General features: G+C 38.7%; 1 protein-coding gene across 1 annotated transcript in view; it reads left to right on the forward strand.

Moving 5' to 3' along the window:
• Nucleotides 1–23,740, forward strand: part of LOC139708012 (FK506-binding protein 15-like) — a 144,650-nt gene that overhangs the window by 118,454 nt on the left and 2,456 nt on the right. The window contains exons 21-31 of the mRNA XM_071620003.1: nucleotides 728–811; nucleotides 1,721–1,792; nucleotides 2,591–2,743; nucleotides 6,694–6,783; nucleotides 7,925–8,056; nucleotides 9,756–9,863; nucleotides 17,037–17,181; nucleotides 19,964–20,533; nucleotides 21,349–21,551; nucleotides 21,940–22,223; nucleotides 23,411–23,537. Of these exons, the coding sequence (XP_071476104.1) occupies nucleotides 728–811; nucleotides 1,721–1,792; nucleotides 2,591–2,743; nucleotides 6,694–6,783; nucleotides 7,925–8,056; nucleotides 9,756–9,863; nucleotides 17,037–17,181; nucleotides 19,964–20,533; nucleotides 21,349–21,551; nucleotides 21,940–22,223; nucleotides 23,411–23,537 (1,968 nt within the window). The remainder of the gene's footprint in view (nucleotides 1–727; nucleotides 812–1,720; nucleotides 1,793–2,590; nucleotides 2,744–6,693; nucleotides 6,784–7,924; nucleotides 8,057–9,755; nucleotides 9,864–17,036; nucleotides 17,182–19,963; nucleotides 20,534–21,348; nucleotides 21,552–21,939; nucleotides 22,224–23,410; nucleotides 23,538–23,740) is intronic.

Raw genomic sequence — 23,740 nt, forward strand, 5'->3', positions numbered from 1 at the left:
AAATACCTTTGCTTGCTTTCTGTGTGTGAAATTGAGATGACCCAAATGGAAATGTGTCCAGAGCTCTCGTGTCTATGCTCTCGACAGAAAAAAAGAGACAACTGTAGACCCACAGAGCTGATACAGAGGTGAAACAGAAGGTGCCAGGCAAAGATGCAAATGATTGATTGGATGAGGTCCTTAATATTACTGTGGAAAGAAAGAGAATGACATGCACTTATACCAGGGAAGCAATCGGTGCTTGTCAATGCTCCAATGTGGAAAAAGGAAATGTGACAGCGATGATGAAAAGGGAACAACAGTTGGGGGGAAAATCAATCGTTATCCATCAGAGTTACAAGAGGAAATGAGATGAGACAATTGTGACAGAAAATGAGGAAGGAAAAGAAATCCCTGCTCGTCAAAGTACTGAGAAGAAATGTAACAGGAAACAGACATGACGTCAGCCATTTGCCTGCAATATTGTCTGCTTGTGCCATTTTGCCTCTAACTTCACAACCTCTCAACGTGCCTCTAAGACTATGTAAAGAGCCCATTAAAGGGGCGATATTCCCATTCCCCAGCATTTAATGAGAAACACCTGACAATTACCTCAGGGCTGTATATACAATCCAGACACTTTAACATTCAGCTGACTTGAGATGAGTGGCCTTTAAAAACACACCTCTCACCTGCCATTTTCCTCTCTCTTTCCCCACGCTCATCCTCGTTCCAACGAAACTTCCAGAATCTTATTGACCGGAAGAGGAAAGCAGCGGCCGAAAAGCAAAGATCCGAGGAGGATGTAGATGAAATGAAAAGGACGTACGAGGTATGGGAAACTTGGATCTATTCCCACCCATTTCTTTTTTCCATAGAATTCATCATTTAAGTTAAAGATTTTTAAATCAACCTTTCTTTCAAGGCCATTCTTTCAATCCATGGAAGTTGAAAATTTCAATTTTTCTTAGTTAGTCGTCCCTTTGAATTGTAGTTTATGTGTTACTAATCAAGACTTTCATTTTGAGCTAGTGTGTGCAACTAATACAATTTCTATCATTTCAATCTGTGTTTTGATTGTTCAGTTATACCAGTTTATTTTCTGCTTGGCATTTATTGTTTCATTTGGAGAGATTTTTATTTCTTTATTTCCTTTTGTCTTTATTTTGATATTAGTGTAGTCAAGAACTACTGTAGTTTACCTTGTTAAGTTTATTTGTTATTTCAAATGTATCAGAATTCTGTCTCTTTTATTTTAATTTTCTTTTGAGTGTAGCATACATGCACTTGAGTTGTATTTCTCAGTGGGTTGATTTCCTTAGTTATGAAGTTATAAAATTAATCTCTATCTGTAAAGATTTGAATGTCAGACAGTGTTTTGTTCTGTTTCCTTTTATTTTCACCATAGTGCTGTAATTCAAGCAAAATATAAAAGAAGAGCAGCAAGATTTTGACTGCAGTCCAGGCTTCAACAGGCAACTCGTTGTCAGTTTCTTTTATCAGAGCAATATCTCTTGAGCCTAACTTTTTCTCCTTATAATGCATGTCAAATTTCACTTGAAATCTCTTTGGTCTGCCATTTTGATTTCATCATTTTTTCTATTTATATCCAAATTCATGACATAGACCCCTCTCTGGGCACCAGTAAGCAATGTGTACAAGCTTGTACTTGATTTATTGGAAGAATTTTACATATTTTTTGAACAATTTTCCTTTTTCTGTTGGTGAATTGTGTGAATAGGATGAGATTAGTCAACTGAAGAGCAAATTGAGACTTCAGAAGACCTCCACAGATGCCATGGCTGCAGAGCAGGTTAGTGTGATCATAATGATAATGATAATAATAAAGATAATGAAAATGACATTGATAATGACCATTATTGACAGTCCTGATAATACTTAAATCTACTGGTAACAACAAACTAAAGATGATAATGACAGTGGTAATATCATTGGCAATAGTGAAAATAACGATATTTCTACTTCTTATAAAGATGATGTCTTCAACAATAGTAATAATAATGATAATAACAGTAATGATAAAACTAATTCTAATAATGGAGACACACATGTAACAATAACCTAGATAACATCATTGTAGTCATGATTGTAGTTACGATACTGATAATACTGCGAAATATTGATAATGATAAGAAGTATACTGATTAACAGTAATAGTTATTGTTGTTACTGTAAAATATCTCATTACATTCCTTTACATGTAGATTCTTGAGCAACAATCATAGTTTCATCACCATCATAATGTTAACATGCAGAGTATAATAGAGAAGCAATGGGTGCTTATACTGTAAAAGTGAATATTTTCACGCGAGTAATTTTTGCGCTCAGCCAGGTAAGATGGATTTCGCGTGGTTTTGATTCTGCGGAATCAGGACATTAACTACTGAAACATATGGCATGCAAAAATATTCGCATGCTTTTATTTTTGCACTAGCGTCTGGTTGCGCGAAATGCGCGAAAATTTCCACTTAATTTCCACATGTACAGTAATCACCATCAGGTTTGTTGATGACATAATTCCTTTCATTTTTCTTCTCTTTTTTCTCTCTTTTTCCCTTATTTGTCTATTTCCTGTTGTCATGGTTACCAGGTTGCCCAGGTGGAGAGAGAGCTGGAGGGTCAGTGGCGGGACCGCTCTGACCGCCTCCTCCAGCAGGCCAAAGAGAAGCATGACCGGGAGCTGAGCGACCTGCGGGAGGAGAAGGAGCAGCTATCCAGGAAGCTGGCCTCCACCGAGTCCAAGGTTGGTTCCCCTACGAATCAATCCATCCTTCCATTCATCCATCTGTCCATCCTTCCATCTATCCATTGGTCCATCCTTCCTCAACCAATAGTTTTTGTCAATCTTTTTTCTTTCTTTTTTTGCATCTTCAGTAGATATGAACAGTACGACTAACTACATGTATACTACAATTTTACTCTTTACTGTGATTTGCTGCAATTGCACCTCAGGTGTTCCATTTGTAAAACACAGACTTCACAACAGTTGCAACTTCAAGGGATATTGTTGCTATGGCAACTGCCAGACAATCCTTTTGCATCTAGTGCATTTAGGTATAAAGAGTAAGACTGACTTTTCTACACAATCATACTCTTTACATCAATTCACTGCAATTGCAGCTCTGGGGTTCCGTGTTGTAAAACACAGAGTACATAACAGTTGCAACTTGAAATAGATGCGGTTGCTATGGCAGCAGCCAGACACCTTCCAATCAGGTGTAAGCTCTTAGTTTATTAAAGGCCATAGTAGTTGCAGTTACTGCAATTCATGATAATTACATGTCTCTCTGGGCCTCTGACACACTATATGAGGCTACAACTACAAATCATTCAGTCCATTTTGATGTTGCTGTGGCAGTTGCAATTGTACATGTAGTAAGTTGTATTGATTGTTCAATGTGTTAACTTGTGTTGCAGTCCTTTCCTCTGTCTTATTATAGTGAGAATTATCAGTGTTGCAAAAATTGATCAGTCATACCACTCAACGAAAGGGGCACACCTGTTCCATTGCCATGTATTAAAAAAACCAGAATAATATAAAAGTCAGCTTGCATGAATAAACAACTATGAAGAAGTGAACTATACTTTCAGGATATACCTGTATCTAGAAGAGGAAAGTACGAGAGCCATCCGGATGTCTGTAGAATGTCAAAGGACCATTCATTTCAAAAATTAACTCACAATTTGTACTGAGTAACCATCAATCTTGGAAAGAATTTTTCAATGCAGCCATCACAAAGTTATTCCAAGGTCGGAGGGAGGGACAACCCTTTTCAAACGCAATATCTTCCCAAAGGCGACATCAAGGTTCACGTTTACTGGGATTTTGTTCTTGTTTTGTCACCACTTCCCAACTCCCACCCCAACCCATCCCCCCGTCAGCTCTCCTTACCCCCAGCTTCAGGCAGCCCCGCCCAAGACCCTGCCGATGAATCCGTAAGATACGATATATGCAGCTTTCCCATGAGCAGAGTCATGCCCTCATTGAGTGATGAATGTTGTGCTCAGTGTCAATTCAAAAGAGGGATACTAAGAGCATTACACCAGAAATCAGAATATGAAAGACCTTCAAATTTCGTCTATCTCAATTACAAAACAGATTATTCTCTATCAAAGTGCCTTAACAGAAGTTGTATGTACCTCCAGACAGCCAAGTGATGAATGTTGTGCTCAGTGTCAGTTTAAAAGAGGGATATTATGAGCATTACACTAGGCAGTAGAATACGAAGAACCTTCAAATTTTATCTATCTCAATCACAAAACAGATTATATTCTATCAAAGGGCCCTAACAGAAATTGTATGTACAACTGTACCTCTTGACAGCCAAGTGATGCACACTGTCAATCAAACACCAGCTCAAAATGTGAAGGAACAACTTCTGTGCCTTGTCTGGTATGGCATTGATTCTAGCACATCTACGTGTAGTGTCACTGTTATACACATGTAGACATACTGTTATATTCTGTAGGATGAGACATGTATGAAAACGCGAAAACTATCCAGTGAAATACTTGTATCTGGTGTGGAATGAGGGGAAATTGATTCAGGAAAGTGGCCTGTGAAGGTCTGTAGATTGCCAAGAATTTCAATAACTCTTTTCATTAGGTTTTGCTGTGCTTCTTTGCCTGACGTTCATTTTGCAGCTGCTTTCTGTTTGTATTTTTTGTTTGTTTGTTTTTTTGTCAGTGGCATTTGCATATTTATTTTTGTTGAGTGTGATGTTTTGCTTTTTTTTTCTTTCATTCAGTAGAATTTTCTTCATATGTCTGTATCATTATCATTTATATGATGTCATCATCATCAACATTTTTTACTCATTAGCCTTCCCCATTTTACAGATTTGGTGCCACCAACTTTAAGACATTATACAGGGTGGCCCAAAAAGAACGGAACACCTAAGATCTTTAATTTTAGCTATATGATTGTTAATGTGTCACTATTTTGCATACTATTGGAAAGGCCGTTCCTTTTCCCATATAATGACACCAAGTTCTTTAATTTTGGTTAATGCGTTATGATTTTAGAACCATTTTTGTCAACCATTGCAATTTTCAAAATGTGATCATTTTGCACTCTCAGAGATACCGAAACCAGCGAGAATTCGGCTTGCCATAGAACCAGTATTGTTCACAATGTGCGGAATGTGGGGCGGATGGTGTTATTGTCATCAGGTCGTCTCATTCACAATGGTAACGGACAATGACAACCACATTCTACACATTGTGAACGCTACTGGTTCTACGGCAAGCAGAATTCTCTCTGGTTTCGGTATCTCTGAGAGTGCAAAATGATCACATTTTGAAAATTGCAATGGTTGACAAAAATGGTCCTAAAATCATAACGCATCCACCAACATTAAAGAGCTTGGTGTCATTCTATTGGAAAAAGAATGGCCTTTCCAATAGCATGCAAAATGATAACATATTTGCAAAAATATTGCTGCAATTAAAGATCTTAGGTGTTCCGTTCTTTCTGGGCCACCCTGTATTTGTGGTTCCTTGCAGGGGATAGTTGTGAAAAACAGGCAAACCATCCCTAGACACTGGAGTTGTAGAATAAAATAGTTGGCTACACAGTGATGACAAATTAAGTTTCAAACCTGTTTTGTTGGTCATTTTTGTTTGTGACTGTCACCAGTATCTAGTTTTTCTCACATTTTTCATTATGTAGAAAAACCAAATTTTCCCAGGGTTCCATAGTTTTAACCATGTCTTCCCTCTTGTGCTTGTGAACAACATCAGTATGCAGTGTCAGTTTTGTTTGTTTTATTTTTTTCATTGTTATTTGTTATGAAAGAATTCAATTTTCTCAGGGTCCCAGATATTTAGCCATCTTTTTCCTCTGTAGTGTGTCATTTACATTGTATGTTTGGGATAAATCTAAACTTGGCAGTCAATAACACATTTAAAACTGTATTGCGGATGCATTGCGTGTATTTGTCTACACTTTGTGAATCATGCACTAATCAGCATTTGCTTGGGGGAACATATATTTTGATGATCACAACAACGTCCATGGTACATACTCCTTGTCGCCTCAGTGACAGTGGAAAGGACATTATCTTCAACATTGTAATCAGTGCCATCGTCACCATCATCATCACCATCATCATCATCATCACCATCATCATTAACAACATTACCACCACCTCATCATAGTCATTTTTGTAGTTGCCCTTTAACATCAATACTGTTATCAGTGTCATACCCATTTCTTTTACCATCATCATCTCTCACATCAGAGTCTTAACAACCGACATTGTAATCACCTTCATACTTGTCATTACCATCATCATCATCTTTGGCATCTTTATCAATATGATCATTATCACCTTCAGCATCATAACTACACGTAGTAATGCTGTCACCAATGTCAATTCCATTGTCATCATTCCTTTCACAACCCTTGTCTTTATCAGTATGACCATCATCATTCTTCTTCATCATCATCATCATCATCATCACTATTGTTTTATCATTTACCACTGTCATCACCGTGGTTACAATCACCGTGATTTTGATGCCTGCAGCAGTGCTCCCACAAAACCCAAATCTTGCATCAAATTGCTGGCACCACCTGCAAACTGCCTGGCTTTATCCCCACCTCTCTCCTCTCTCTCTCTTTCTCCTTCTCTTTCTCTCTCTCTCTCTCTCTCTCTCTCTATCTATCTCTCTTTTCCCCCTGGCACACAGATGATCACGCTCCGCTCGAACCACGACAACAAGGACGAAGTGGGATCACTGAAGAAACAGCTGGACGAGATGGAAGTCTGGAAAGAAAAGGTGAGTGTGAACGATGCTTGCTCATTCTGTAAACTTACCATTTGCCAACACGTTCCTCTTTTGTAATGATAATTCGATACAAACTTCCCATATAAGCTGATGAAGCTTATATAAAAAAGAAGTAGAGCAAGAAACCTTCATATGTCTTTTAATTTGATACAGAGATTATGTCATCATGCGTAGAGATACATGTAAGTTTTTGTAGAGAAGCTGCAAATCGTTATTCCAGAGAGATGAGGTGACTTCTTAAGTGTCATCACTGCTTGTCACTGTCCATTTCAAAGACTTCACCAGTGGAAGAAGTATGGGGGAGATTGCATGGTGTTATGTTCAAAGCACTTTTTCAGAGGGCAATATTACTAAAAAACTGCTGAGTAAAGGGTCTAGTCAAATGGACCAAAAAGATGTCTCAGTATAGCAGAGAGGCCACGGCTTTGTATACATAATAAATGCGTCAATTTACTTTTGCCAGCATTCAAATGTAAAAGACAATGGCCTTGAAACTTCCTCTGTATTGAGAAAAGTATATATTTGTTACTTGTTATACAAAGTTAAATGAGTGCAAATCAATAGGCACTTGAATTCCATCAGTCATAGGCGCGAGTTTGGAGAAGGGATAAAGAAAAGCTCATACAGAGCACATTTGGCCAAAATTCTGTCTTCCAAGGGAATTCACTCTTTGACCAATGACCCATGAATATTCACAAGTGTAGTGGAAGAAATTCCTGCATTTTTGTTCTTCTGTTAACCATGGCATTTCCAAGTTTGGTAATTAAAATGATACTGCCCTATCTCTCTGTGAAAGGGAATTCATTTTGTTTTTGGAAACTTGTCCATATTTTGAAGTATAGAGGCAAAAAAAAAAAATTTCATTACCGAGTTACAGTTAAGCAAGTAGGTATGAAGATACTGCTCAGAATGTTTCAGTCTCTCTGCGTAGATATCTTTCACCACTTAATATTGTTGATTTACCCTCTGTTTGATGATTAATACTGTAGTAAGCACAGCATGGCAATATTTGAAGTGATCATTTGCATCTCTCCAGAAACTATATCATGTACTGCTTGATTTCCAATTTGTACCATGGCATGCAACAGTCATTTATCTTCGTTGATGTCCTTTTGTTTTATTCCTCACCCAGTACGAGAGTCTGCACTCTGGAGCCGTCAGCATGAAGGAGCGCTACGAGACGAGAATCAAAGAGCTGATCCAAGAGAAGGCAGCTGCTGCCGCGTCGTCAGCAACGATACCACAATCCAGCATCGTGGATGAGGTTAGCCCCCCCCCCCCCCCCCCCCCCCGTCACTCACTCTATCTCTCTCTCTCTTCTCATCCCCTCTTGCTCTCTCTCCCTCCATTTTTCTTCTTTCTTCATTGACCCTTCTTCTAGCCTTCACTCCTTTCATTTTGTTCTGTCCAGTGCCGTATATTAAGAGAGTCTGGCCAACTCGGTTTTTGGCTTACGTGTTTTGAAGCCTGTGATTGGTCAAAAGCTGGTCCCGTGACCTACATATGTACAGGCGCCATGTCGTTACTGAAGTGCGCTCATACGCAATGCCCATTGTTAACTGCCCCTTATTTGGCTTGGTTATTTTGTTACGTCTGAGCGTACACGCTAATCCTGTGACGCGTAATACGCGCGGTAACGACATGGCGTCCAAATTAGCAGTTGGCCAGACTCTCTTAATAATATACGGCACTGGTTCTGTCTATATCTTTAATATCTTTATCCTTCATTTCTCCATTTCTTTTCCATTCTTTTTCCCCATCTCTCTGTCTCTCCCTTCCTTCTCTCTCTTTGTATTCTTGTCCCTCCCACTGTGTGTTTACTTCCAAATTTTATATATGTGTTTTGTGTATGTTTTGTGTATGTGTTATGTGTATGTTTTGTTTCCTCCATTGCTCTTTATTAAAGTCTGTGTTTATCTCTGGAAAAAAAAAACAACAACCAAAAACGCATTTCTATCACAATTTACAAAATGACAATTTTCACTGTCTCAAGAATTTGACATGACTAAACACTGTAGATGGATGTGACATGCATACTTCAATCTTGATGAGTATGAAAAGAAATTATTCAGTACCAGTGAATAGAACAAAAATGGTCTTGTCAAAGTGGGAAACTGTTGCAGCTCAGTGGTTAAGATCACAGATTTTGAATCTTAAGGCCACAGGTTCAAGTCTGCCAGCAGCATCAGTAATACATATACCAATAAACACAGAAATGTATTCACATTGCCTCTGTGCTCAGGAGGGGACCTAGAGCCTTTGGCCCTTTGGTTTAATACCTATGTTCGGACCTATTATTGCTTCCTTTAACCCATTGAGGACGAGTCCAGAGTATACGCAAATGGAAAATGCATGTTGTAGCAAAATCAAACCGTCCACAACGGGTTAATAGTGGTCATGTGAAATGAATCCTTGCAACTCAAACTTTGAATGGTGTTACTGAATTACACCCCTCCTGCAACCTGTTGCTTAAAACTTTTGACATGAAAAAGACTCAGGTTGATTTTTAACAGAGTTTTTCCACTGTTGAAATCAATGGCAGTATCATATCAACCTGAGTTCTCATTTCTTGCCAGAGTTTTTCTCAGGTTATTACACAACAGACCCCTGGAGTTCTCACCAGGAGCTGAGTTCAGGGGCAGCATTTCATGAAACTTGTCAGTCACTGACAACTGTTTATAAGCTACTGAAATTCTTGCTTGTGATTGGCTGAGAGCAGATTTGTCAGCGAAAATCACTCACAAAACAGTTGATATAATGCCCCCCAAGAAGGGACGTGAATCCATCAGCCCTGTGCTTGCCTACATTCAGATGTATTATCGCTTCCTTAGCAGCCATGTGAGATGTATCCATTTCAATTGAAATAATGAATGATATGATTGAATCACACCCCTCCAGTAGCCCCCACCATGACTTCCGTGTGGTCTTGACCCACACTTTTCCTGCCGATTCTTTCACTACAGGTCAAGAAGGTGATGAACAACGTCTACCACTCCCTGCGCAGCGAGATCGACGCCAGCGAGAGCTACAAGGGTGGCGAGGTCCTCAACCTCATCATGAACACCATCAAGGTGAGCGTGGCAAAGGTCGGCAAGTAAGAGCCCCGACCCCTGCACAGGTTTGCTGCGTACGACCCCTGACCTTCCCCCCTTCCCAGCACAGCCTCGAGGTTGTGCCACGTTATCTCCCTCTCCGAGGCTTGTGTGGCAACGGCATTTGCAAATTGTGATTGTGCTCGGTCAAATTTTCGGTGCAATGGCAAGAAGTGCCTTAGACTGGGATACAGACTTTAGAGTGTGACCTTATGACCTTATGACCTTATGTCAACCTCAAGTGCTGAATGGATATTCTTTTCTTCAGACTATTATGTGGCCTTGAAAGACTTCACTGTTAATGCAAGATGATTTTAAACATCAATTATTTATCACGCACTAATTGACCCTTAGTGGGGTCACGTGACCAGAAATTTGATTTTATCAGTGAAGTAGAGCTACCATTTTTTTGTAGAAAACAAGCAGATTTGTTTCATCAGCCAAAGTCTGGTTATACAATGTTGTATTCATGTTGTGGACGTTTTATTTGGCATATTTGCAAAACACATTGATAGCATGCAAGAGAAATGTAGTAGTGCGCAGACAATTTGCAGCATAATTTCTAATAATAAAAGCAACCTTGAAACCATTGGTAATGATTACAACATCACCGTAATCACTACCAGCGCATTAACTTTGACATGGGGTCATGGTGAGGTCGTCACATGGCTGAAAGTTTTAAAGCAGTGCCATTCTTTAACTGCAGGAGAATTGAGAGACAAATGTGTTTTGTGCAGTTTGACACTGCCTATGTATGCTGTAAATGAGAGCTATTTTGCTATAAACCGTTATATATGAACATATTGTATTATTTCACCTGATTCTAAATCAGCTATGTGCTTTTACTTTCCCTGGGGGATATACATATATATCATATTTTTATATACTCTCATCTTCTAATTATATTACTCCTTTTTGTAATCTGTCTATTGCTATCCATATCTTTCTGTGTGGTATTGTTACTTTGCCCTTTTTTTTTCTACATATCATTCATATTACAGTTACAATGTATGTACACGTATAACTATACTATAGCAGTCTCATTATTTACCGCACCGCACACTATTACTGACATGCTGGTTGATATGTTTAGTATTGATGTCATTTATTAAAAACTTGTGTGATTATAACCTGCATCCTGCAAGAAAGGGCATTTGGTATGTATATTTCACTGCTTGAAGTGGTTTTAAGATATCTGGAATTGAATTGCATTGAGCTAGGAAAACACACACACACACACACACACACCTAGACATGAAAGTACCAACATAAAAACACAGTTAAAGGGATGGTACAGTATTGGTGGAGATGAGAATTGGGCTTTAAACTTTTTGCGAGATACCAAAAAAACACTTATGATATAGTACAGAGCATACCATTTTAAGAGGAATTCAAAGTTTATTTGATGAAAATCGGGTTTGGAATGACTGAAACATCCAAAAACAAAGTAAAACAAAGTGATCGTAATAAAGTGTGGGTCCCACACTTTATTAGAATCACTCTTTTTTGGATATCTCAGCCATTTCAAAACCAATTTTCATCAAATAAATGTTGAATTCCTCATAGAATTACATGCTCTTTCATATTTCATTAGAGGTTTCTCATTATTTCACCAAAAAATGTTAGAAACCCGAAATTAGGTCTCAACCAAAACTGTATGATCCCTTTAAATTGTCCTTGACAAGTACGCTTTTTAGTTCATCGGGACTTTCATTGGTTTGGGATGCCTGCAGTGGTGAAGTGCTGACGTAGTACGAGATTTTGAGGGCATAGGGCTTAATTTTTCCAAAAGCTCGAATGAAACAGATTTATCATCACAGGCAAAATTCTGTGTTGCATCTGTGATTTTTGTTAACTGTTGTGTATGATACATGTAGATATTATGCCATTCACTAGAGGTTAATCGTGTGAGGAAGGAATATTGCTGCAAAGCTGCTGTAAGCTACACTTTGAATGTCGAAACCAGTGCACTCCAACTTGCCTCCTGCGCTGAGTCATTTGTCGAACATGCGTGTATTGTGTTCAGATAATCTGAAGTAACTGTGCATGCCAACTCGCAGGTTTTGTTTTGTAGGGGAGAATTAGTAGATCATGTTTTTGAGGAGGTGGGTTTTGATTGTGAGACTAAGTATTCCAAGATGATTGAGTATATTATGTGTCAAGAACCATGCATGATTGTGCAATATTAGCCATCTTTATAAGCATAACAGCAAATTTGCGTAGTTGGATCACTGTGACCTTGCCATGTTTTCATAGATGAGGTGGAATGCATTGTTACGCAGGGGACACAAAGTAAATGTCGTAAGATGGATTATCAAAATTGTTTGTCAACTTCTTACAATTTCTTGTGGTTTTTCAGTTCAAAATATATCCATCAACATTGATTGCTATGTTACTGTGTGCTTTGTTGAAATAAATGAATTTTGATATGAAAATTTGTTCAGAATGATGACAACAGTATTTTTAGGGGGAAAAAAAAGAAGTAAAAATGCAAATTTTACAACTCTGTTTTTTTCTCTTTGGGAGTGATACTTTTTCGTGTCTTATGTTAAATGTAAATACATATATGCCTTGATTTTTCTCTAGTTTGATTGTAGCCAGCTTTTATGCTACAGAACAGATAGAACTAGTGAATCTCAGAAGGAGTTACAAATGTTGATTTAAGTAGTGAGTAGAAGTATTCAAGTCTATGCAACACTTGCAAAGTCTTATAATTTGTAATGTCATTCTGAAGAGAAATCAGCAGTGTACCTTTTCTTTTAGCATATAGTGAAATAACTTTTTTTCTATTTGATTTTGCTGTTTTGATGTCGCCAATCTTCAGATAGTGTCATCAATGACTGATTTAATTCAGGCATAAAGGGAATTCATAGTCACAAACTGCCTGCTTTTGTCTTTCCTGCTGAGATGTGCATAGAATGACATTTTTGAAAGTCATTTTGCATATATAAATATATAAATAGGGAGTTATATATTTACATTAAAGTACATATCATTATATTCTAGTATGCATGCATGCAAAAGCTCTGTTTCATTTTGTTGAATGAAATTCTTTTAAAAAATGTATGTCAAAAAAAAATAAATCGTGTATAAATTTGATAAGTAATACCGTGGTAGCTCACCTGTGAATTCATTTGCTGTGTGTTTAATTCCCAGCATGCTGTATTCCCTTTAATCATCTTTTCATTTCATCTGATTTGTATTTATATCATTTAATTTGTGTGGTGTTTTGTGTATGTCTGTGTGAACAAATATTAAGTGTTGCATTCAGATCATACCAGCCTGTAGATAAATCAAAGTCACTCACTGTTAATCTGTTGAAGACAGGCCTGAGAGTACTCGGGCAGGTGTCTATGGGAATAACAAAATCAGCTCGTCCTCAATGGGTTAATAGAGTCAGATGCAAAAGCTGGCAGTACCCTGATAATGTTGGATTGGGTGTTTCTCTTCTGTACACTGGGACTTCAACACAGTGTTTCCAGGTGGTGTATGAATATACACACAGAGATGTAACACAATACATAGTTTGGTGTGTCAAAGCAAGGAGGTTTAAGAGATGGAGTTCCAACTAGCTGTAATTATTCAAACAGTTGTCACTTTTCTATTGATGTACAAAAGAATTCCACAGGTGCATCTGTGCCTTTGGTGACGGGGTTTGATGCCGCCGTCTTGCTCAGCAATCTGAAGATTCATTTTGAACGTTAACTTAATGTTGGCTATATTTTGCTTGTTTATCTATTAAATGAAACGAAATCTCACTTAATGATAAAGCTCATTAAACAAAGGTCAATCCCTTCGAGAAATATGTGCAAAAGTGTAAATCAGAGCTGTATCATGTGAAAGTGTTTAAAACTGTACCCTCCTGGAAAGCCGGTTTTATCACTTTTCCACTTAATTCCTCCAAATAAAACTGAAATGGAATAATATTCGAGTATAATTCTATATTAATAAATATATCAGATTAGTGGCCGGGCACGGCCAGTCGAGTAATTTTCATTTTCATTTCATCATTTTTTGCGCAATTTCTGTTCGCGCATCCCCGTGTCTTTACCATTATATACGACCTATCTTTTATAAGTAGGGATTGCGAAAAGTAATTACCATCACAAAGACATATTTTTGTTAGAAAGTGGCTGATGATTATGCAATGAGACATGAGTCAATTGTTTTCCTATCTGCGCCGCAGATCCAGTTTGCCACATGCTTCAAATACTTTCGAGTTGCGGCATCAAACGTGACTTCAAAGGAAATACGACAGTTGAGACTCCATTCTCTTGAACCTCCTTGGTCAAAGATACCCTTCGTCATGGCATTGGCAGTTTTATGATCATCTACATAAGAAACACAATAGGCAGAAACAGTGATTGGAAGTCATTCTTAGTGGGTTTTATCCTCATGAATTAGATGATCACAGAATTGTATTATTTATTATACCAGTACAACTTTGTATGTGGTTTTATGTTTTTGAGTTTCCCAGCGATTGGTGTGTGTGCATAACTTGTATCAAACCAGAGTGATACTCAAGGACTGTCAGACAACCCGAAAACTATGCAGAAACCTACAGCCATGGATTGAATGCTTTTGGTTTGTTAACAATTTATCAGAGGTCAAGGGATCAGGAAGATGAGAATGGAAACAAAATGAAAGGAAAAAAAAATTGATACTCAGCTAAATATTTGTAATAGGGTATTATTTAAAACTCGTAACAAAAACTGACAGCTCTTAAAAATACGTAATCATCACAAGGAACAGAGACTGCTGGTTTCTTTGTCTCTTAAAAAGAAAAAAAAGAACATCACAGATCAGAACTGATACAATATACAATGTTCAATATATACACAAACAAGTATAATGGTCTCCAGATGAGTAGAAATGATTTTGAAGTGAAAGTGGCAATGTGAAAGCTGGACAATTATTGCTCAACTGGGGGTCATTAAACTTGGGTCAGCCTAGAGATAGAGGTGTGACTGGACATATCTGACCAGAGGGTGGCGCCGTTGTAATCCAAACTGTGTGAGTAAGCCTGCTAGCTCTGGAATGCCCAAAGGAAAGAGGTTGCAACTCACTTGTTTGTTTGCTTTCAAGAATGCTGCAAGAAATCTAGAAGACTTTGAGGAAGTCTTTCATTTTGTTTCTCAAATTTCCTTTTGCATGAAAGTCGGCAGTGCAATGTGGACATGGAGACAGAATTGTGATGAAATGAAAAACAAAAAGCTGTGTTTCCATCATCCAAATGATAATGAAATTAATGAACATTGTTCATGGAAATGAGACAAAGTATCATTTTATAATAGCATGCTGCCTGCCAGAACTTGTGCATGATGTTAGTGTGATTTTAATGAAACTGCTATGAATGTGCAGTTTCAAAAGTACCACGGCACTCAGGAGTGTTCAATTCCAAGTGATTACTTGATTGGAATTGTAGATATGATAATTTGTCTACAAATTTATACCCTCTTATTGAGCTTACTTAACAAGGCAAGTTTATTTGTATATGATTATATAGATGTAAAATTTTGTTAGGGTAAAGCAATCAATATGAAGTCTGTTTTAAGAGCCCTTGAATGAACAATGGAGTTTATAATGTAGTGATCCACCATTTTTGCTCTCAACAATTGCACTCTCTGAAGTCAAATTGTTTAGTGGCACCTGCATTAGATTCTGCCATAAATTTTCATTATATGACCAGGTTTAGTGGTTGTTTGCTATATATACAAGCTGTATATTCAACATTTACAATGTACCTTCAAAATACTGATGCTGAAATGTTATGTTGCGAAGGTTATGTTTTGCTAGTGTTTTAATAGTTGTTTGTCCATTTGTTTGTTTTCAAAATAATTCAAAAAGTTATGAATCAATTTGGATGAAATTTTCAGGAAAAGTCGATCATAACACATGGAGCAGATGATTAAATTTTGTATGTAATCTAGATGACCATCTGAATCCAGGATTTTTTTTTTTTTATTTCTGGACGTCTTCTTATCATGGGAAATAGGGCCATTTTGAGCATAGTGCTTGACGGAGGTCTGTGCTCTTTGAGTGCTTTTCTAGTTTGTTTATTTGTTTGTTTGCATCCTGTAGGCCTACTAACCTTTGCCCTAAAACCCAGATGTTCAAGTATATTGTACATGAATCTGTCCACTTCTCTTGATGCAAATGGGTGTAGGCTAGATGGGAAAATGATACAGAACCCAAGAGGGTAAAGATTGCATCCTAAACTAGTGGCATTTTAAAGGAGATGAGTTGTACCTTGTATGTTGTATGAAGCATGTTTCTACTACTAGGCATGATATAATCTTGACAGCTATTTGATCACTAATAATCTTCTCTTCTTTGTTTTTTCATACATTTGTTGCCTGCAGTCATTATAAATGCTGTGCAAGGTTGCAAAATTGTTTCTTTCTTTGTTGTGCATGTGGCAGGTTTATATCATAGAGATTTTTGGTGCTGTGCCATTACAAATTAGAATTTAATTCACTTGTAGAATGCTTTTTTCCCCCCACCACATTGTTATCTCGCAAATCAAGTCCACCAAAACTTGAATGACTTTGCTACTGATGGACAAATTGCCCTACGTCAATGTACATAAGCACTGAATTGATCAGTGTTTTAGTAGTAGTCATCATAAAAAAATCATGGGCATACATACTCGAGCAGGATTCAAACCTACAACCTGATCTCCGGACAGGTGTGATCTCCACTAGACCACCGAGCTTTCGCCCTACAGCAAGTGTTGGCTCTAATCCTTATAGCATGCAGCAGATACTGCATAATTACTTGAATTCATGAAATTCTTTGGTTGAGATGTTTTCATTGCAACTGATTGACAAATTGCCCTACATCGACGTAAATATGCACTGAATTGATCAGTGTTTTAGTAGTAGCCATGATGAAAAATCATAGGCGTACATACTCGAGCAGGATTCAAACCTACGAACTCCTCTGAACAGGTGACATCTCCACTAGACCATGAATTCAAACTTGGATGGCTTTTGTAAACTCTTTTCTTACCAATCCATTTTGCCTTTGGCATTCATGGGTAGTCATTTACTGCATCATGTAAGCTACAATGTTTGTAATTGCACCTTTCTGTCTTTCTCCCTCTATCTGAAATAAAGTCTTATGATATTTTTTCTTTTCCATTTCTACAAGGTGACCATGATGAAAGTGATGAAAGATGCTGCGAAGAAGGCTTCACAGGAAGACGATGAAGACGAAGAGGAGGAGGAGGAGGAGGAGAGTGAAGAAGAAGAAGAAGAGGAGAGTGAGGAGGAGGAAGAAGAAGAGGAGGAGGATGGTGAGATGTTCTTCCATGCACATCAGTGAAATGCCATTGTTCAAATGTAGCTGCCTGCCAAGAAATTTGAAACAATAACCTTGCAATATCTGTACAAAATACAATACAATGCAGTTAATCTTAAATATGCTCTTCCCACAAGGCTCTGATTACTTTAGCATACAAAATTACATAAATGGGAAATGTATAAATACAATTCAAAGCAATAGTGAAAATGATTTTGCGCGAGCTTCAATCTACCATTTGGACATCACAGTACAGTGTATATGTTCATGCAGGCAAGAGTAATACCTGTACAGAGCAAGAGAGTGGATGTACATGTAGAGTACATTGTAGATATGGTTTCAAAAGAGTTTACAAATTGTCCACTGATCAAGGGAAATGAATTCACACCTGTCAGGCAGTGACTTTGAAGGTGCTATCACAAGCTTCTTGTAGATTACAGGTAATTTGGTAACTAAGTTGAGAATTTGTAGGCCAGTATGATCATTTCCCATTCATGGTAGCACCCCCCTGCAGATGCAAGTCCTACACATGTTCGTAGCTTCTTTCTGATACACAGTAGTGTGTAGGTGAATATGTACTGGTGCGCCGAGTAAAGGATCAGCATAAGGGCGGTATCAGCATCAACTTTGTACACATCAAACTTTAGATTATTAATACATATACAAAATACAAGTTGTACATGTATGCCTTTGTGTTTTAACTAGTGTTTTCTAAATACTCTAAAATGAGTCTTCATCTGTGCCTGTGGTGCAGGGTCTTTCTTTTTGTGGTTAAATATTGCACAACAGCCATGAATGAAATATCAATTTATCACCAAATCTCTGCCACATTTTTCAATATGAGTTACCATCATACAATGTATGTGATTATAAGCTACCCTAAGGACATACATGTATTCATTCTGTTTCCTGTGGGAATTGTTTGTTTGCTTGTACAATGTGAATTAAGTTTTTTTTTTTCTATTTTAAAAGCTCTTAAGTACAAATATGTATCCCTTGCATTAGACTGCTTGGTGACAGGAGTATTATGATGTATCCCATGATGCTGTATGATAAAGCCATTTCCTCCTGCAATCCGCTTTACTCAGTTGAATATGATGTACTAGTATTTCACTTACACTTTGTAACTTCAAAATACTGTAAAGACCTGAGGTTACTCAATATGAAAAATTCATCAACCAATTTCTTTTAAAAAAAAAATCAAGTTCAGGTTTGGGTCTAGGGCAATTACTCCCTTCAATTTGCTTTATTCAACTGAATACTATGTATCTCACTTACACTTTATAGCTTAAAAATGCTGTGTAAAAACCTGAGGTTACTCAATATGAGAAATTCATCAACCAATTTTGAAAAAAAAAAAATGAAGTTCAGGTTCGAGTCTAGGGCAATTCCTCCCTGGGCAATTTCCCCGGACCCTTCCCCTGACCCTAACCCTAATCCTGAACCCAATCCTAACCCTAACCCTAACCCTAATCTGTACTCCAACCTTATCACAATAAACCACTATTTAGCTGGAAGGAGGGGGGGGGGGGGGGGGGGGGGCAATTGCCCTCAGGGGTTATTGCCCTGATATGTCAGGTTTTATTGTCCCCGCCGAACGAGTTCGAGCAGGGGACTATGAAACGGGCTCCGTACGTGTGTGTGTCCGTGTGTCCGTCCGTGTGTCCGTCCGTCCGTGTGTCCGTGTGTCCGTGTGTGCGTCCGTGTGTGATCAAAATCTTCAATTTGCTACTTCTCTGTCATTTATGAGCCAATTTTGATTCTGTTTGCTTTATATGATAGCACTACATGGGAGCTTTGAAACTTCTACACAGAATTTCAGTCGTGACCTTTGACCTTGACCTTTGACCTATATTGTACATTTTGCTACAAAATGCTACTCCTTCGCCATTTCTAACCCAATTTCGATTCCGTTTGCTTTATGTGATGGCACTAGGTGAGGGCTTCAAAACTTCTACGCAGAATTTTGACCTTTGACTTCTTTGACCTTTGACCTTGATTTTTTTGACCTATATTGTACATTTTGCTACAAAATGCTACTCCTTCGCCATTTCTAACCCAATTTCGATTCCGTTTGCTTTATGTGATGGCACTATGTGCGGGCTTCAAAACTTCTACACAGAATTTTGACCTTTGACTTCTTTGACCTTTGACCTTGATTTCTGACCTATATTGTACATTTTGCTACGAAATGCTACTCCTTCGCCATTTTTAACCCGATTTCGATTCCGTTTGCTTTATATGATGGCACTAGTTGAGGGCTTCAAAACTTCTACACAGAATTTTGACCTTTGACTTCTTTGACCTTTGACCTTGATTTTTGACCTATATTGTGCATTTTGCTACAGAATGCTACTCCTGCGCCATTTCTAACCCGATTTCGATTCCGTTTGCTTTATGTGATAGCACTAGGTGAGGGCTTCAAAACTTCTACACAGAATTTTGACCTTTGTCTTCTTTGACCTTTGACCTTGATTTTTGACCTATATTGTACATTGGCTACAAAATGCTACTCCTTCGCCATTTCTAACCCAATTTCGATTCCATTTGCTTTATGTGATGGCGCTAGGTGAGGGCTTCAAAACTTCTACACAGAATTTTGACCTTTGACTTCTTTGACCTTTGACCTTGATTTTTTACCTATATTGCACATTTTGTTACAAAATGCTACTTCCGGCGGGGACATATGTTACGCACCGCGTAATTTCTACTTTTCCTTGTTGTCACAAATTCATTGAAAACTGCTGACTCATTTCCGTCGTTTTTCATTCTGGTAGAGGAAGAAGTTGTCACGAAAGCACCAGCTAAGAAGACTGTCAGCAAGCCTGAATCAGCTGTTCCAGTGAGAGCAGCCCCTCCCTCTGGACAGACCTCTCAGCCTCAGGCCTCAGCAGCAGCAGCAGCAGACAAGAAGGCAGCAGTAGTGGAGGAGTCTGTGAAGAGGGTGGAAGAGCAAGTGGTGGAATCAGCCAGACCCCAAGAAGCTCCCGAGGAGGCTGATGAAGAAAAGGAGGAGGAGGAAGAAGAAAAGGAGGAAGAAGAAGAAGAGGAGGAAGAGGAGAAGGAGAACAAAGTGGTGGAGGAGGAAGCAGTTGTCATGGAAACGAGCCCTGCAACAGAAGCTGCACCGTCCAGTCAAGCTGTCCCTCAGGAGGTTGCCAGCGAACCCACAAAAGATGCGGACGTTGACGGGGTGGGAGAAGAGAAGGCTAGCACCACGGAGGAGAGAGAGAGAGTGGACTCGTTGAAAGAGGAAGAGGAAGAAGATGCGGATGCCGATGATGAAGGAAGCCAGCGGGACGATGACTTCTGGTCTGCTGAGGGCTCAGAGGGAGAAGAGGAGGAAGGTGGGTGGAATGGGGGCAAACAACAGGGGTACACTTTGTAGGTTTCTCACCATCCCTACTACATACTGATTTTAATGGCAGCTGGAAATATCACATGACCGAAAATTCAAATGTAAATTAATGCATGGTTCTGATTGGGTTCAAGAGCAGAGCACATTTGATGCTCTTGAAATAGATATAAACTCTATGTGTGCTTGGATGATGTTCATGAATACAAATTCTTGAATCCTAATAGTGCACTTGAAGACTACATTTTGGGTCACTGTGGAAGGAGTCAAAGCTTGCCAAGAAATAGTTGTGGTGGTCATATATGCGCCAGTTTTATGTTTTTATGAATGAAAAGAAATGAGCGAAGCTGTCGTCAGAATGAGTTTTCACTGCCCTGCTAGTTTGAAAGTTTATACTCGCAAGACCAAATGTCCAATGTATACAATGCAGGTATAGCACATAGAAATACATGTACATGTATCTGTCCAAGTTTTTTTTTTCATTCTAGTGTAGGCATTGTCCATATTCAAATTATATAAACAACTGAACAATGTAAACAGGTAAGGTCCATGTGGTGTGCATTTGAACACTCAAGAGGAAAAAAGCAAATCAGTGCTTAATGTATGACCAAGCATAGTTACAGTTTATTTCCCCCCCCCTTTTTTTGAGTTTGATGCACGTAAACTCAACTAATATTATTGTAGCAAATGCTAAAGATATGAATCCATATACCGAGGTATACATAATACATGTATGTCTCTGGTAGTTTGTCAAACATAATACACAGTTGGTTGAACATGCTTCAAATTTCTGTTTGATGCTTACAGCGAGCACCACGCCAGCTGTTCTTCTACCCCCAGGACCACCTGAGGCTCCGCCCGAGCCTCCACCAGAGCTACCCCCAGCCCAGGATGGGACAGACGTGGAGGGGACTGATGCAGGTCACCTGGATGTTGGAGGCGAAAAGCTCCGAGCACTCAGCGACATCCCTGACCTACCAGGAGAACTGGATGCCCCCGCGGAGGACAAGGTATGACCTCTTAACCTCAGGAAAGGAAACTGGATGTCAAGCAGATGAATGCATACATTATGTTATACTGTACATCAAATAGAATGCTTGAATACCAAAGTGTGATATCATGACCATTCTTCGCCATGGAAATGAGTTCTAAACAACCTTACCTGACCTGAATATCTATGAATGCTACTGTTGCTACTCGTGCTTGCACCTGCTTCTAAACCCCAGCTATAACAAAAGACTGCGACATCATCACTTTGGTATTCTATGAAAGCAGAAATATCATAACAATGACTTCATAGAGGGATATAATAAAACAACAACAGAAAGAGACTTGTGACTTTAAGAATTGTTTTTGGTTTATTTCTCTTTTCCCGTCTTTTTTTTTTAACTGACACAGAAAGAAGAAGCTGAGGATGAGGATGCAGATCCATTCTCCCCACCAGATGCTCCCGATGGAGATGCGGTGGAAGAGGAAACCAAAGAGGAGGAGGAGGAGGAAGAAGAGGAGAAGGAGAAGGAGGAGAAGAGAGACGAGACCAGTGGTGTTCATGCTGTGGACGTGCCATCCCTCCCCACCGTACTTGACCGTGAACCCCCTGAGCTGCCTCCGGAGCTGCCTCCAGAACTCCCTGAGGATGAGGAGGAACCCAAGAAGGCGAAATCCAAGAAGGAGGACATCAGGTACAATGCTGTCATTCACCCATTTCCCTTTGCTGACAGAAGGCAGTAGAGGGCGTAGTTCGTTAGCTGGTTTACCAGTGACTGTACAAGTCCAAGAAAAATTCTTGCTGCAGTTACAGAAATCTTTCCTTCGTCTCTGTAAGAAGTCAGACTACATCAATGGTAAAGCGATGATTTGTGGTAAACTGGAACTAATATCTTATTGCAAGGATGGCAACACTGAGTAAATTTATATCGGCCCTGACTTTTGCGCTTTAGTTGCGATACTTTTTTCATGTACAATATTATGAATACTTTTCTTTAACCAGTATTTAAGTGAAATATATTTGATGTGCAAACACATCCATAACAAATTCTTCTAATCTGTGACATCATGGTAACATATGTTGGCTGTAATCTGGGAGACATGCCCACATCTGGATGCTCATCAATTATACAGCATCTTGTATATAAGTCTTCTTGCATTATTTATTCGCATCCTGCAGCAAAGCTTCCACATGTCTTTATGTGTGCGTGCCTTGCTCTCACTCTTGTGCTGTGCAAACTCTGATATAGATATGATTCATGTCTGCGTTTTAACTATCCCTGTGTAAACATCTTGGCAGTTTCTTGGACATCATGAGAGCATTGGCCATTAACCCATTGAAGATTTTGCTACAACACACATTTCCCATAGACACTTGCCCAAGTATACTCAGGATTCATCCTCAACCGGGTAAAGGTCCTGTTTACCTTTGGGAGCAGTGATTTAAGAAATGTTCAAGACATCACTTTTGATGCATATGTGTAGGTCAGTTGTATCACAAAACATCCTACTATATAAAATTTTTGCAATAAAGCCTAAAGTATACAAAGGAGATGTCACTATCTTTCTCATTAAACCATAACTGTAGACGGTTTAGTCTGGAAACATTCTTATTGTAACTATTATTCACATTTTGTATATTTAACAATACTTAACATTGATTATACTATTTCAAATTTTTACAGTCGTTGTTTCTATCCCTAACTCACATTTTAGAACTATTTTAAAGCACTAATGCTGGGTTTTTGTTTCATCTGCAAATGGTAAATTATGCCCTTAAGATTGTCATCATTATGAACAGAGTGTGGTTGTGTCTCCTTTTGACATCAGTTTGAGTGAATCGTTCCTCTGACATGCCTATGCATCCTTCTCATTCATGCAGTAGTGGCATCTTTGGTGATGATGATGATGACAACCTGTTCTCCATCCCCGTCACCACCAAGAAGAAGGCGGAGAAGAAGAAGCCTACGCCAGCCAAGACTACCAAGAAGACCGAGGATGAAGAAGATGTGAGTAGATGTTCACCCATCATCCTTGTTGTCATGGATACCAATTCCAAACTGTTCCCTGTCCTCTTCAGTAAGCATAGCTTACCTGAAGAAGTTTATTTATGATAATTAGAACAGACAGAACTTATGTGCAGAAAGATAATTCTCTAATTATATACCAAGAGCAGGTCTGAAGAAAATTCTCTCCAGTGGAAAAATCAAAA

The sequence above is a fragment of the Diadema antillarum genome, unplaced genomic scaffold (assembly GCF_040938485.1).
Source record: "Diadema antillarum isolate AM-2024a unplaced genomic scaffold, OU_Dant_1.0 seq00001293_RagTag, whole genome shotgun sequence".
NCBI classification, from domain to species: Eukaryota; Metazoa; Echinodermata; class Echinoidea; order Diadematoida; family Diadematidae; genus Diadema; species Diadema antillarum.